We start from the raw sequence: 15,714 nt of genomic DNA on the forward strand, positions 1-15,714 counted from the left end.
TAAGGCAGCTATCGCACTGGTGCGATTTCCGCAAAGCTGTCAGGGCAACGTTATGCCCCCTCTACACTATTAAACATGAATAGTGCTGTGGCCGCTGTATCGCACGCACCCCGGGCCGTGGGGAAACAGCATCAGTGTAATAACCGCCTAACTTCACATAGGGTATTTGACTGCTAGTCAAATCAGTTTCTTTTTTCAAACTGTTTAAACGATTTGCTACTATGGAGTATGAAACACTAGCATGTGACGTCACGATCAAATTACCTACTATTTATAGTTTTATACGGGTTTTGAAATAGAAATTATGTCTAAAAATAACTACTGTCTACGTTTCTCTATTAATCTTCCGGTGCTCTATTTCTTGCATGGTGTAAAATAATTTATTTTAAATACAGTCAAATACCCTATGGCTATAATTTTAGTATTTTTTACAGTCAACATAACAAGATCAACATATTACATCATTACATCTAAAATCTATCAAGTACTACATGCACAGAAAATACTTAATTATATCCTTTGTTATATATTTCTAATTTCAACATTACAATACCCTCTGAAGTATTTGTATCGCTTTTTGTACATTTCAACTGCTCGAGCACTGCTTCATTCATGCACATGATTTTGAAATACACTTTCAGTTCAATGAAAACTGATCACTTTGTATTGAGATTTCAATACAACGTGAAACGTTTTTATTGCTCTAAGTGTACATTCAATTAATTACTAAACCCTTGGCTGTATCTCACGAACCGTGATAGCCGGACAGTTGAGATCTTCACAGATGATGTATTTTTTAGATTTAACATCTCTTTTATAATCAATAACTCTTTGTATGCGGCGGTCAAAAGGTTCAGTAATTCATTTAAAGAAACAGTTGACATAAGGGGCATTTCACGTCAAGCGGGCAGCAAAAAAATTGTCAGGTTCTGGATTTTGTTCATAGTTGGATTAATTGGACCTATATGTGAATTAAAAAATTTGGCATCATTACTTTTTTAATATATTGCTTCGTTAACAATTTATACGCATTTGAAAAAACTACAAAATTTGAGGAACGGATTTTTTAAAAATTATTATTGCAATTCTTTCAGTGGATTTAATTATAACTAAATAGTGATTATTTGAGAATATTAGTTGATTTCTTTGAAAATTTATAAAAAAAGTTTTTTTTATCTTTTTTTCATATAACAAACCGGAAGTTAGTATTAAATATCTTTTTTTTTCCAACTTCGCATTTTTTTATATTTTTTATTTTTACACAATAATGTAGCTTATGGTGTACTAATGTCCTATAATTTTTTTTATAATGGCATCTCGATTTGTTTTGAAGATTCATGAAGTAATTCGAAAGTACTGCGCGACGCTCCGTACTGAGAGGTAGTTCTATGTGGCAGTCTTTAATGGCCAATTACGGGTTTTTTTACTTTTGCGTAACGGAATTAAAGCAATAAACAATATTTCATCGGTTAAGATGTAGAAAAGCTAATGATGTATTATTCAATCGTGCCTTGTAGCGCTATCACTGATCAACCATATCTTGGAACTGAAAACAAAACGTTTATGTTTTAACAAAACGCTAGAGGTAACTTAATAACTATAGCTAGGTTTAGGCGGGGTATGTCACATGCTTAAGAGGTCACTTTCGAGTTAGGTCACGTTCTGAGGACGTCACTTTCTGTACGTCACATTCTGAGTTCGTCACATTCTGAGTACGTCACTTTCTGAGAACACCACTTTCTGAGGCCCTCGCTTTCTGAGTTCGTCACTTTCTGAGTACGTCACTTTTATAGCAAAGTAATATTTAAGCGTATACCTGCATTAACAATGGATACCAGCAATCATATTAGCTGTACGGCATAAAAACGGCCGTATGCCGTACAGCTGTTATGATTGCTGGTATCCATTGTTCATGCAGGTATACGCTTTAATCTTACTATGCTATAAAAGTGACGTACTCAGAAAGCGAGGGCTTCAGAAAGTGGCGTTCACAGAAAGTGACGTCCTCAGAAAGTGCCGTTCTCAGAAAGTAACGTACTCAGAATGTGACGAGCTCGGAATGTGACAAACTCAGAATGTGACGTACAGAAAGTGACGTCCTCAGAACGTGACCTAACTCGAAAGTGACCTCTTAAGCATGTGACATACCCCGCCTAAACCTAGCTATAGTTATTAAGTTACCTCTAGCGTTTTGTTAAAACATAAACGTTTTGTTTTCAGTTCCAAGATATGGTTGATCAGTGATAGCGCTACAAGGCACGATTGAATAATACATCATTAGCTTTTCTACATCTTAACCGATGAAATATTGTTTATTGCTTTAATTCCGTTACGCAAAAGTAAAAAAACCCGTAATTGGCCATTAAAGACTGCCACATAGAACTACCTCTCAGTACGGAGCGTCGCGCAGTACTTTCGAATTACTTCATGAATCTTCAAAACAAATCGAGATGCCATTATAAAAAAAATTATAGGACATTAGTACACCATAAGCTACATTATTGTGTAAAAATAAAAAATATAAAAAAATGCGAAGTTGGAAAAAAAAAGATATTTAATACTAACTTCCGGTTTGTTATATGAAAAAAAGATAAAAAAAACTTTTTTTATAAATTTTCAAAGAAATCAACTAATATTCTCAAATAATCACTATTTAGTAATAATTAAATCCACTGAAAGAATTGCAATAATAATTTTTAAAAAATCCGTTCCCCAAATTTTGTAGTTTTTTCAAATGCGTATAAATTTTTAACGAAGCAATATATTAAAAAAGTAATGATGCCAAATTTTTTAATTCACATATAGGTCCAATTAATCCAACTATGAACAAAATCCAGAACCTGACAATTTTTTTGCTGCCCGCTTGACGTGAAATGCCCCATAATACTGATCCACTCACACTCCATGATTTTGTACATTTCATATTAATTGGGTAAATAATTATAATTTTATTATATAAAAGAGAGTGATAATCAGAAGGATTTCAAATACGCATAATTCTATTTTTATTACGTTATTATTATTTATTTAATAAACCTTAGAAATATTTTGTCATGTATGCGCAACATTTTCCATTATTCATAATTTAAGTATACCTACTGGTAATGTTCAAATTCGGCGGGGAAGTGCATTAATAATGAGGTCCGGTTCACTTGGGTACCTTAGCAAAATAGGTACAAATTCATTTTGCCTGACACAACGCAAAATGTCGTCTCTTTATAAGTGTGTTCAAGTAGTTCTAAATGTCGGATAATACTTTGGTATTATCACTCACAATTTCATCATATTGGTGTCTATTTTCGGAACTACCCGAACACACTTTGGCATTTACTTCGTTTTTACCAGACGAGCGGGCTTAGCACGGTAGGATTTTTATCGCCTGTCACCATGCCTGTCACGTTCTAACAAGTATGTAAGTGCGAAAGTGACAGGCATAGTGACAGGTGATAAAAATGCAACCATGCTGACACCGCTGACCAAGTGGCTACGCAATAGAACAGTAGGCCAAGCACATGATTGACGCGACAGTATCTCGCCGCGAGATAGACTACCCGTCTTTTACTAACTGTATGAATTAAAGGTGGACAGGTAGTCTATGTCGCGGCGAGATACTCTCGCGCCAATCATGTGCTAGCCCGGCTGAAGGAATGAATGTTAAAAATACAACCTAGTTAGAGTTAGTCCATGAAAAGTCTGCAACGATTTTGATAGAATACGCAGTGCAAGTGTCATAAAATTTCATAGAAGCTTGACGTTTAAATCAACACTTATTTCACTGCGTGTGCTATCAAAACCGTTGCAGACTTATCTTAGTCTAACTCCTTTATTTTTACAGATAACAAGAAAAGAAACGCTCACACGTAGCTGACATAGCGTGTAGAAGGCGTTGGTCTCGGTTGACGCCATATCTTCCGTCGCAAGTTTCGCGCGGCGTGCCATATCTTTTGTTTCCTTCTAATTTACTGGCTTTACGCGCCCTCTTAACTGATCTTATGTCTTTTCAATAACGTTTACCATTTGTACAGTGTGGTATAATTCTTATTATTAAAACTATAAGCTCGTCTCGAGACTATCCACTTATATTCAGAACAGCAAACCGGTTCAATATTTATTAATTATCGACTTTATGGCTTTTGCCAGTAGATTCATAATCAATCATCATGAATCAGATCAGATGTAGCTTGTGGTGGGCATGCGCTAAGAAGGCGCGTGAACTGTTTGAATTTTAGTGAATGGTTTCTCGAGACGAGCTCAGTTTAAAAACTAACCCCTTATTCATAAAACTTTACGGGCCTGATTAAATTAAATTATGTTTTATCATAAACTGTAATAGATGTCATATATTAAAGAAAAAGTGACGAAGCCCTCCAGTGGTGAAGGCCGGATTCGAACCGGCATCTTTAGCTATCGCGGCTAACGCCATGAACCCCTAGGCCACCTCGCCACGGCGGTACCCGTCCCAATTTCTCGACTAAATACCATCTTAGTAAGACTAGGCGTCTTTGACCAACTCTAAGGGCAAGTAGTGCGCGCTTGCACCTCCTATACGAATTCCTTACGGAATTACGATATAGCGAGAGAGACTGATGCTGCCATCTATGAACAACTTTGGGAACAAATGTTTATGTTTATCAGTCCAAATTTATAAGTCAAAATGACAGATAAAGACAAACGATTCATAGCTAATTCAGGCCAATAACGCGTTTATGAAAAACGCCATAACAGTTTAAGTGCCAGTTGCACCCGCACTTGCCAGACTGATCAACGTCACACGGCGCGCCGCGGCGGTTTACTATGAAACTTTACATACAATAAAATTTAGCGAACTTTTAAGGGGTTACCCGAGGTTTTCATTGATTTTTGACAAGTTTTGAATTGTATCTCCTACTTTTGCACTACATATAGAATTATAAGACAAACGGCTATCGGTTCTTCAATCTTTTATCTCCATTTTTGTCTACCGGATTTTGAAAGAATTGAATACTTTTTTTTATTGTCTAAAAAAACACTTTCTTCGTATCTCGATTGCTGTGAAAGATCTCACATATTCGAAATCTACATATTTGGGTTCGTCTTTGACGTCTAAAAAATTTGTCTAAGGTTTTTATTTTACACTAATCAGCACAAAAGTTATGGCCCGAAAACCAGTTTTTTTTTGTCTAAAATTGTTCAACTGATGCGTAATATCTCTGATGAAAACAATGAACTTTGAAGTTAATATGGGATACTATATTGCTTAAAGCCGTTGCTGTTAATCTTATAAGCTACAAATAACATTAGAAAACTAAGGGATTCAGATCGAAGGTCATTGGGGCATGGGATCCCCTTAACGATTACAAACAGTTTGGTGCAACCGACCCTAACATACGGCATCAAGCGGAAACCAAGGCCCCTATGTAACTTACATGAACGATGTAGCCGCTCAGCGCTCGCGCCTGGCGCGCTTAGCGCGACTCGTGTTAGCGTCATCATCGTCGCGTCGCTTCGCGGGCGCCTGCGGCCGCTGCAGCTGACTCTGCGCGGTTAGCTGCAGCTGCAGCGCATGCGTGTTCAACCGCTCAGCTAGCAGCAACGGCTGCAGTGCCGCCATCTTGTGACTGTGCAGGGTAACTCGTGGTCGGCTGTTGACGGCCGCGGTCAATTGCTCCCGGACGGTTAGCTCCCCGCTTTCCGAGTTGTTGTTCCATTTGTTCTCCTCCTCTTTGCTCTCGGACTCGGATTTGTCGGAGTCGTCGAGGCTGCATATGATGTGGACCTGGATATAATGGAAATAATAGCGCGTTAGTGTCACGTTTTCAGGTTTATTGCAAAAATAAAGTCTCTCTGTTTTCAACTTTGGTTAAGAATATGGAAGATGTTGAATGGTGATGATGAGAAATCGATGGTCTAGTTACATTTTATTGCAGTCGTCGTCAATTTCAAAAACCGGCCAAGTGCGAGTCGGACTCGTGAACGAAGGGTTCCGTACCATTACGCAAAAAAAGCCAAAAAAATCACGTTTGTTGTATGGGAGCCCCGCTTAAATATTTATTTTATTCTGTTTTTAGTATTTGTTGTTATAGTCAAAATACATCATCTGTGAAAATTTCAACTGTCTAGCTATCACGGTTCATGAGATACAGCCTGGTGATAGACGGACGGACAGCGGAGTCTTAGTAATAGGGCCCCGTTTTTACCCTTTGGGTACGGAACCCTAAAAAGGATAAAAGTACCTGCGCTCGAACTTCGGCGTCGAATTTGGATATGGTGCTGACCAGCGGCTTTGCCCAGCCTATGTGCAGGATGGGCGTCTGGCTACCCTCTTCCCATTTACATATTCCGTCGTAAAATCTGGAAACAAGAAAAAAATTCTATGGGTGGTCTATGTATTAAAAGCCAACCTATGGCACAGGGCGGACACGCTGTACATCAAAACTCACTTGCGTTTTAATGTGTGAACGGCACGTCTGTACACGCGGCATGCGTCATTGTGTGAGTAAGTTGCTTAAAAACAGTACTGAGCGGTCGGCAAAAGGTCGTCAATCTGCTGTCGCGGGGCGAGGTCATTCGAGTCGGGGCGGGGCGGTGCGTAGCCGTTCTGTATGATAATACTATTACTTATTCTGTGCCTATGTAGGTTGTCTATGTTATGGGTTTCCAGTATTCTTCTTGTTCGTGTAAAGGGATCAAACTTTTTAAACCTAAATTTTTGTCTGCCAATGTTTTGCCACTACTAACCCTCTTTCCAGTATTAATATAATAGTAACATATGGAAAGAGCGTTTTGTGGCGATTGTTGCATAAGTTATAGAGTCTAACTACGCGATTACAAAAATGTTGATTTGTAATGAAGGAAAAACATGATTCTAATTTATGGAATTTGGGAACTATTATTTTGCGGTTAACATTATATTAAGAGCCACACGAACCTAGCCGCCGCTATACAATCGACTTACTCTCTCATTTTAAAAAGACATTCTTAAATAAAATGAAATTTGACGTGATCCAAGTTATTCATGTCATTACAGCATGCCATTTTAACAATGAACTAGCGACCCGCCCCGGCTTCGCACGGGTGCAATGCTGATGTATTATACACATAAAACTTCCTCTTGAATCACTCTAGCTATTAAAGAACCGCATCAAAATCCGTTGCGTAGTTTTAAAGAAGCATACACAGACAGACAGCAGGAAGCGACTTTGTTTTATACTATGTAGTGAAGCGTAACTTCGATTGTATGAGAGCGACTTTTTATAGCGACGGCACAGAATATATATAATAGTACTAGGTACAGAAGATTCACTCCCTAACAAAACGCGACTACTACGCGCAAGGCGGCGCAAGCGCGTGCAGGCGTCCGTTCCATAGCGGTGTGCGGCAATTACTATGGCAAAACCTCAAAACTGAGGCGGCCGCATGTACTTGTAGCGACGCGACGAAATCGCGGAGTGAGACACGGCTGGCGACGGGTTCGTGTGATTCTTGCAATCTCACCTTAAAAGGGAAGCAAAACATTCCGGATCTTTAAGAATCGACCGCGCCGAATGTCCTGAGCTCTCAACCTTCATTAACTGGGGTATTAGCTCGTTGGCGATTTCTGAAAATTCCTTGTAGATTTCTTCATCGTCCCGAGAATAGTTGTAACTGCAATAAAACATAGTTGTTTTAGACTGAACTGAATTATTAATCGCAAGTTTGTACTCTTGTTTAGTTGTATATAATTTCACGACATCAAAAATCTTTTTAGAAACCTTAACCTTATTCTTAAAGACCTATCAAATGATGTGTCACATGTTGCTATTTACTGAAAAAAAAAAAAACTGTTTTAGTTACATGTATGGAGTGCCATCCTTAAAAATATATTTTTTTAAATAACTTTTAAACTTAGTAGCAGCTCAAAAAATAGACCAATGCTCCAAATTTAGAATTTAGAATTTCTTATAGTTTTTGAAATAAATATGGCACAGGCACAGGCATTAGGACAGACAGATGGACGGACGGTTTTTGCCATTTTGGCCACGAAACCCTAAAAAGTGAACATTTTATTTTGTCAATAATAAATATGAAGATAAAAAAAAACGAAGATAAAAATCTTATTCTACAGGTATTAAAGAACAAGTGCGAGTCAGACTCGCCCACCGAGGGTTTCGTACTTTTTAGTATTTGTTGTTATAGCAGCAACCGAAATACATCATCTGTGAAAATTTCAACTGTCTATCACGGTTCATGAAATACAGCTTGGTGACAGACAGAAAGACAGACAGGCGAGTCTTAGTAATAGGGTCCCGTTTTTACCCTTTGAGTACGGAACCCTAAAAAGCAGGCCCAAGGTATCTTTGACATGCTGCCACTGTATGTCATGACTCATATAATATGCACTACTTAAAGTCACTTCATATCAATATGAAGGGTACACAGAAATAACATGTCTAGTCACTTTTTTGAAAAACCGGCCACGTGCGAGTCGGACTCGCGCACGAAAGGTTCTGTACCATTACGCAAAAAACGGCAAAATCACGTTTGTTGTATGGTAGCCCCACTTAAATATTTATTATATTCTGTTTTTTTTTAATATTTGTTTTTATAGCAGCATCAGAAATCTGTGAAAATTTCAACTGTCTAACTATCACCGCTATCACGCGGTTGATGAGATACAGCCTGGTGACAGACGGACAGACAGACAGAGGGACGGACAGCGGAGTCATAGTAATAGGGTCCCGTTTTTACTCTTTTGGTATGGAACCCTAAAAATGAGATTTTTAATCTCAAAATGTAGAGGTTTCAATGAACTATAAGTTACAGCTTCTGTGACGTCTAATAAATTAAACCTAAATATAATTCCTTTTTTTTTCACTTTAAAAACACCTATACACACGAAAATAATATGGTTAATTATGTATTGTTTTGTTCAAACCGCGATAACTCAAAATTTTGTCAGTGACTAGACATGTTCTTTCCTTGTACCCTTCATATATTATATTCGAATTTAAACTTAACGTGAGTTAACCGTAAAATTAACTCAATGACTCATATATTGCTATATATCCATAGACATATATATTACTTCGTAAAGACTGGCCTTACGAGCTCTATAAATGGGGCCGATACATTGGAATCAAAATCGCATTTAGTTACACCAGCGCGCTCAGTCGTGTGGCGAATTGCGCAGTGGAACGCTTATATTACTTTGTTTACACCAATGGCGAAGCCACACGACTGAGCGCGCTGGTGTAACTAAATGCGATTTTGACTCCAATGTATCGGCCCCATTCGTAGTGCTCGTAAGGCCGGCCTTTACGAAGTAATATATATGTCTATAAACATAACCTTATCTATCAAACTATACAAGCGATCATAAAGGTATTCAAAGTACATACTGACGAATGACGTCACCGGCACACGCCCAAGCGTGAAACGCTTCCTTGTACATCTTATGCCGATGGTAATACCCTCCCTGAAACGTGTACGGGTACACATGCCGGTCCTCATAGTGTGTTCTTGAGGAACGGATCGCTTGCGTGTATAAGGCAGCTGAGTCCGGTCTAGAGGCACTTTTGGAGGTGTTTTCGGGAAGTGTGTTTTCTGACTGATCGGAGCAGTTTGATAGTTTCATGTATTCGTCCAAATCACCGAGGTTACCCAGCGCCATTGGGTACATGTCTAGGCATCCTGTAAAGTGATTAAAAACATGTGGCAAATGGTATGGATAACATTTTTTTTTTTTACTTTTTATCCTCATAGTTTACAGATTGAATGATGAAATTAGGGATCAATATCCCCCCTTGTAAAACAAATAATTATTATTTTCTTGTTTCTTTAACCTTTCGTAGATATAATGTATATCAATGCTAGGTCAATGAAAAAAAGGAGTTATTTTTGCATTCCATTCATAAATTGAAAAATCAACATGCTTGGTTTTGTTTCATATTTGAGCAATAAAAGTATATGTTATAAATCTGGCCACTTAGCATGACTTGCATTGTCTCGCGCGACTCTAAGTCGCTCTTGAGATAAGGAGCCGCGCGCGACAACGCAAGTCATGCTAATCAGTCTGTTCTGTAATATATTATCTTATTATTTCGGGGGCCCTTGCGTGTAGGTGTTCTTTTGTGAAAACGCCCCATCAGTGATGTCAGTTTTGTATACAAATAGACAATCTAAACAATACAAAGTGTGGGTAGTTGGAAATCTTTCCACACTAAGAAGTCGTACCATACCATTAATACCCTCTTGAATTCGAAGGGCGTAGGAGGGTAGACCTTGACAGTAAAAGAGATGCTCTAAAGGCCCGACCACCTACGGCCTTAACCTATCACTACGCTGACGGAGTCCTGACATGCCCTCGGTGTGGACGAGCACTGCAGACGAAAATTGGATACTGCAGTCACATGCGAGCGCACGAGCGGGCGGACCAGCTCAGTTCCCGCTCCTAGACATAATTTGCAGTCGCTGTGGCCGAAATCGGTCGGGAGAGAGAGAGAGAGAGACCCTCTTTTATTTGAGTCCAGAATTTGGCGTAAAATATTGGCTGAATGTTGGGAGGGTTCTTAAATAAAATACATTGCTGTGTGAAATCAATTTAGTACTAAAAAGTATGTACTACATATAGTGTTGGTAGGAACTCGCGACTTTGACGACTAAATTTAGTCGACTCGTTTTTACGTTTTAAAAAACTTCCTTAAAAAAGGACTTGAGCTTTCCGAATAAAGACTGCACCAACAATTAGCTCCATGCGTTTTTTTTTGTAATCATAATTTATATCATTTGAACACCGGAAAAAATAAAAATACTTTTGTAAATGTTCACATTATTTTATTAAAAAATATTTAAAATGTTTAAAATTTTTGAGCGGTTGGAGCACTCATAATTATTGGCGCGAATTCGACAGAGCGTGATGAAGTCTCACTGTACGGTCCAACTGACGTTTGCTACTAACGACACTTATGAGAACTAATCTGTGACGTCACATGACGTTTCGCGCGTTTCGCTCACTAGCTTTTCGCGGGCCAACTCTTGTACTTTTTATTTATTATTTTGAGTAATTAAATGATAATTTAATAACGGAAATGCATTTGTTACATGATATTGTTGGAGACAATATTAAAATGAAAGGCCCTGGTCCCGACCGTGTCTCCACATAAATAAATTTATTTTATAACAATAAAAACTGATACATATCTTCCATTTTCTTATTTTTATTCAGATGTTTCTACCATAGACAAAAGTATAACAAAAAACCTAAAGAGTTTTGATAACTTGTGTTCGGTTATGAACAGATATAACGGTAACAAACATCCGAATAAAAAATATTTCGTTCAAATATAAACTTCATGCATTAGGCTAATTGAATTTCAACATATTTAAAAGTCTGAAAACTGAGTTGAGTATTAAAGCAGAGGACTAGAGGACCCGAGTCTTAACCAACACTAAATTTGTATGTACATACATATCAAAAACATTTAAGGTGCAAGAAATACTTGATTTGTTAGTTAGGTATTTAATTTCTAAGTTTCTAAGTCTTATTTTTAGAACTTTTCTTCCTGTTTTATTTTAAGCAGATTTTAATAAGTTCACAAATCTGCCTAGTCCGATAAGCGTGATATTACGGTGCATTTTATGAATAATTCCTAGTCATCTTTATCATCATCATTTCAGCCATAGGATGTCCACTGCTGGACTCAATAGACTTCCAAATGTGCAGGATAGAAGCAACCCACATCCAGCAGTTCCCTGCAAACCAGGTCATCCAACCACCTTGCTGATGGTGGGGGGATTCCTAGTATAAATAAATAAATATTATAGGACATCCTTACACAAATTGACTAAGCCCAAGAAAGCTTGTGCCGTGGGTACTCAGACAACAATATATAATACAAATATATAAATCGCATGAATACAGGAGCAAATATCCATGCTATCATACCAGGATTCGAACCCAGGAACATCGGCTTCATAGGCAGGGTCACTACAGACAAGACCAGACCCAGCGTCTAATCATATGTAAACAAAATAAACAAACCATTTTCATAAAGAAGCCAGAGTAGCCTGTGCTGCATTTGTGCCACTTCATGAACATCAATGGTCGGGGTGAGAGTGATGTTGATGGAAGACACCAGTGCCGCCAACTCCATCAGCCGGGTGCACACCACGGGCTTGCCCGCTACATACAGCCAGGAACGGGCCAGCATTCCATCTTCTACGGACCGGCCTCTCTTGTCCTCATTGCCTTTTCCGTGCCATGTCACCTTATAAAGTTGGATTATGAGTAAAATTGGAACTGTTTTTGGTCTAAAGAAAAAACAAGATAAGCAAAGGCTATAAAAGCCTCGTAAAAATACTTAAAGCTTTAATAAGCTCTAATATTACTTATGTATAGCCAGCAAGAGAAGTAGCTAAGCAGTCCAGATAGTCCAAATTTTCTACACACTCACTTTAATAGCAAACATTTGTTGAATTCATTTCCAATACCTTGCCCACTTAGAACTTCTCGATCGAGAAGTTTTCTATAGCAAATTTGTAAATAGGCAAGGTCTCACTAAGTTTACATCTTCGACTGCTCATTGAATAGCTTGGAAACAAGGCTTACCTCTGCTGTTTCAGTCCCGTCTTTCCCAAACACTACCCAAGCATGATCCTCAGATAGCGCAAGGTGCACATCCCTCTTGCCAAGCACTTGGCATCCCGCGGTGACGGCAAAAGCCACGCCAAAGCAGTCAAGCTTGTTCCCAGTGAGAAAGCTGTAGATTGACTGCAGGTGCGCGCGGTCCTTGTAGTAGCTGCGCGTCAGCGAGTTCCACACCACGTCGGCCACCCGCTTCACCAGCTCGCGGGTCGCATACTCGCCGGCCAGCAGCTTTGCGTCCACGCCGCTGCGCATCAAAGACACGAACCGCTCGTGCAGACCCTTCACTTCCTCCCATTCCACGCAAGGAAATTTAATCTTGGCAAGCTTATTTGTCAACACGTTAATTATGTTTACATCTTTATCGCAGTTCTTAACATTAGTTAAGTTATTCTCAACTGCACCGACGATGATAGAAAACAGAGACAAATCAGGCTCATTGCCACTGCGTAGTTGTTCTTCAAACAATTCGTATACTTTTTGTATACTATCGATGGGAAATACTTTTTTATATTGTGATAATTCGGACATTATTGCTTCGCATTATATTACACTGTTAAAACAAACGTTTTTGATTGAAATAAATAAACAACCAAATGAAACACCGGCCTGCATTCCCTCTACAGATTAAATATTTAATTGCAATGTATTGAATGTATGCACCTGCATCTTATATGTGTAGTTAACAAGAGTATATTAAGATATGTTGGTAGTACTGAATCACGTAATAATTTTGTCAGGTGTCAATAATGAAACCGCAGAGTGTAAAGTCTGCTTAACTTAATAAATTGATATGAGTGATATGACATACGTCATTGTGATATTTGTGATTTCAATCCTAGTTTATTTACTTTACGATCTACGTAGCAATTTAGTAATACTGTGTAAAATACAAGTTAAAACTCTAATTCTAATTAAAAAATATACTTTTAATAATTGATTCTAATCCTTCCTCGGCTACGCGTAAAGTGCATTCAATGAACACAAGCATATCCATCAGGTACCACTTGCTTTAACAATGAACAACGTCCTACATGAAAAGCAAAATAATCGCTACCGTAAAAAGTACAAATTTATGAAAAGAAGAATTAAGAGCTTGATACTAGTAAGTACTGCATTATGTATCTTATGAACTACTACTACTACTAGCCTTTGTCATTCATTTACTGTGAATGTTTAAATCTTAATAAACAATTCCAGGAAAATGCTGCGCTTTGTGATGAAGTTGCAAAAATTCAAGAGAGTATAATAATTGTAAAAGATGAGAGAAAGTTTCTGCTGCGGAAGCTACTGGAATATCTCAATAAAGCTGAATTCTCACAACAAAACTACAGACATGATACAGCCACTAATGGACCTAGCACAAAACTTAAGAAGAGAAAGAGTTTAGAAGAAAATGGTAAAAGCATTTCTTTGTCTTAACAGTTGTTGTGCCAATATTTTTGATCACCTCTTACCTCTAAAGCAAGAGAAAGAGATACTGAAAGGATCAAAAGCAGGATTATGATAAAAAAATACAATTGTAAGTTATTTTAGTCATGTTATAATTAAAACTACATCAGAAATGGTAAGGCAACTTACTCTACTGTTAGCCACCTCCCTAATTTTATCAATCTCAAAAATCAGATAGGGCAGGTTATGCTAGTTACATTTAGTTGATAACCAGACCTACATCTGTTTATTGAATTTACTAAGTAAAGCCATATAATTCAGTTACAATTTTGGAAAAGTTATCTGAAATTTCATAGAAAAGGTAACTTTCATTGTGAAAACGGAAAATTTTAAATCCCCATACAAAATTATGACAAGTTTCTGAATTTTTTCAATGCTATGGTAATTTGGAAATTTTCCGATGACACATCAGTAGTTACAATTGGTTAGTCCAACATTGGAATTTTAATGTATAGTTCTCTATGTATACTGTATAGTACTAATAATCTTTTTGACCGTCATTTGCTGTATCTAAACATGACCTGTACCTGCCCCATCACCTGCCGGCCTAGCACATGATTGGCACGACAGTATCTTGCAGCGAGATAGACTACCTGTCCCTCTTTAATTCAAATAGTTAATCTATCTCGCGGCAAGATACTGTCACGCTCATCATGTGCTAGGCCTACTGTGGGCACAAGCGCAACCACTCATTATATTTAGGGTATCTTTGCATTGAAAGGTTTTTGAACTATTTTGTGATGTGTTTCGCTGTGTTTGTGAATAGTTGTAAACATTTATTTTAGTGAAAATCAACTGGTTACAGGAAATCTGTTAATGGAAAGTAATATGTTAAATAATAATAATAACAGAATACAGAGATCGATTCTTTTTTTTCCACCAACTTAAGAATATAATCACATAAAAACTTCAACACATTATCTCTTAGCTCTATATAACTTAACATAGGCTTTATTATTTTAAAATTATTCTATTGGTTCAAGTCCAGGTCCATTACTAATTAGGGCTCGCGGTCGAATCCGTGTTTCGTTTACACGTTTCGAATACCCGTTTCCGAATAATACGTAAACGGTTTTCTGGCCCGTTCCGCACGTTTAATTAAGAAACGTGTAGTTAAGACCCGTGTACACGGATAAACGGGTATTCGAAGATACGTATCTTATTTATCCGTGGCTCCGGACACGTCCTTGACGATAGTAGCGAAGGAACGAACGCCAGCTACAAATGAATAGACAAAAGATTCATGACGAGTTTCTGTCATATTTAACCTTATTCCGTGGGTCATAGAGTCGAAATTCAATAAACGGTTTAGAAAACCCTTTCTTGAGCAGGTAGTTTTTGCTTGCAATAGGTATTACGAGTATTCACGCTTCTTATCAAAGTAGTATTTTATATAGCACTTTAAATAGCTACTTTTTTTACGTTGCGGGTTAGTACCTATTAAAAAAAAAATTAGAACCATCGAGTTCAGTATGTAGGCAGGAAGTCAAACAAATGTTCGAAATTGGCATTAGGTAAGTATTTATAAAAAAATACATTTTTAACTTGCTTCTTTATTTTTAGTTTAATTTGAAAACATGATATGAAATTGTATTTCTTGTCATATAATGTAGTGTAGGTACCTAGGTACACCTTATAAAACAAAGTCTCCCGCCGCGTCC

The 15,714-nt window shown here is 37.7% G+C and overlaps 1 protein-coding gene and 1 long non-coding RNA gene across 2 annotated transcripts; one reads left to right on the forward strand and one right to left on the reverse strand.

Annotated features, from left to right (window-relative positions):
• Positions 1–3,647: 3,647 nt before the first annotated feature.
• LOC134744507 (menin) lies at positions 3,648–13,217 on the reverse strand. Its single transcript, XM_063678325.1, has 6 exons — positions 12,566–13,217; positions 11,999–12,224; positions 9,357–9,648; positions 7,474–7,623; positions 6,213–6,330; positions 3,648–5,755 (listed from the first exon to the last, which is right to left on the reverse strand). Exons 1-6 carry the CDS (start codon positions 13,130–13,132, stop codon positions 5,423–5,425), a joined length of 1,686 nt encoding a protein of 561 aa, XP_063534395.1. The 5' UTR covers positions 13,133–13,217; the 3' UTR covers positions 3,648–5,422.
• A 201-nt stretch (positions 13,218–13,418) lies between these two features.
• On the forward strand, positions 13,419–14,914 carry LOC134744531 (uncharacterized). Its single transcript, XR_010128096.1, has 2 exons — positions 13,419–13,706; positions 13,802–14,914. It is a non-coding gene; the product is annotated as an uncharacterized LOC134744531 (long non-coding RNA).
• The last annotated feature ends 800 nt before the right edge of the window (positions 14,915–15,714 follow it).

Source organism: Cydia strobilella, chromosome 1, assembly GCF_947568885.1.
Source record: "Cydia strobilella chromosome 1, ilCydStro3.1, whole genome shotgun sequence".
In the NCBI taxonomy this organism is placed as follows: domain Eukaryota; kingdom Metazoa; phylum Arthropoda; class Insecta; order Lepidoptera; family Tortricidae; genus Cydia; species Cydia strobilella.

Bases quoted from the DNA above. Each gene is read 5' to 3' on its own strand.
- LOC134744507 (XM_063678325.1), bottom strand. From the start codon at position 13,132: ATGTCCGAATTATCACAATATAAAAAAGTATTTCCCATCGATAGTATA. The intron at 9,649-11,998 runs GTTTGTTTATTT...ATCACTTTACAG, and splicing joins CTGGCTTCTTTATGAAAATG to GATGCCTAGACATGTACCCA. The intron at 7,624-9,356 runs GTATGTACTTTG...GTTTTATTGCAG, and splicing joins GCCGGTGACGTCATTCGTCA to TTACAACTATTCTCGGGACG.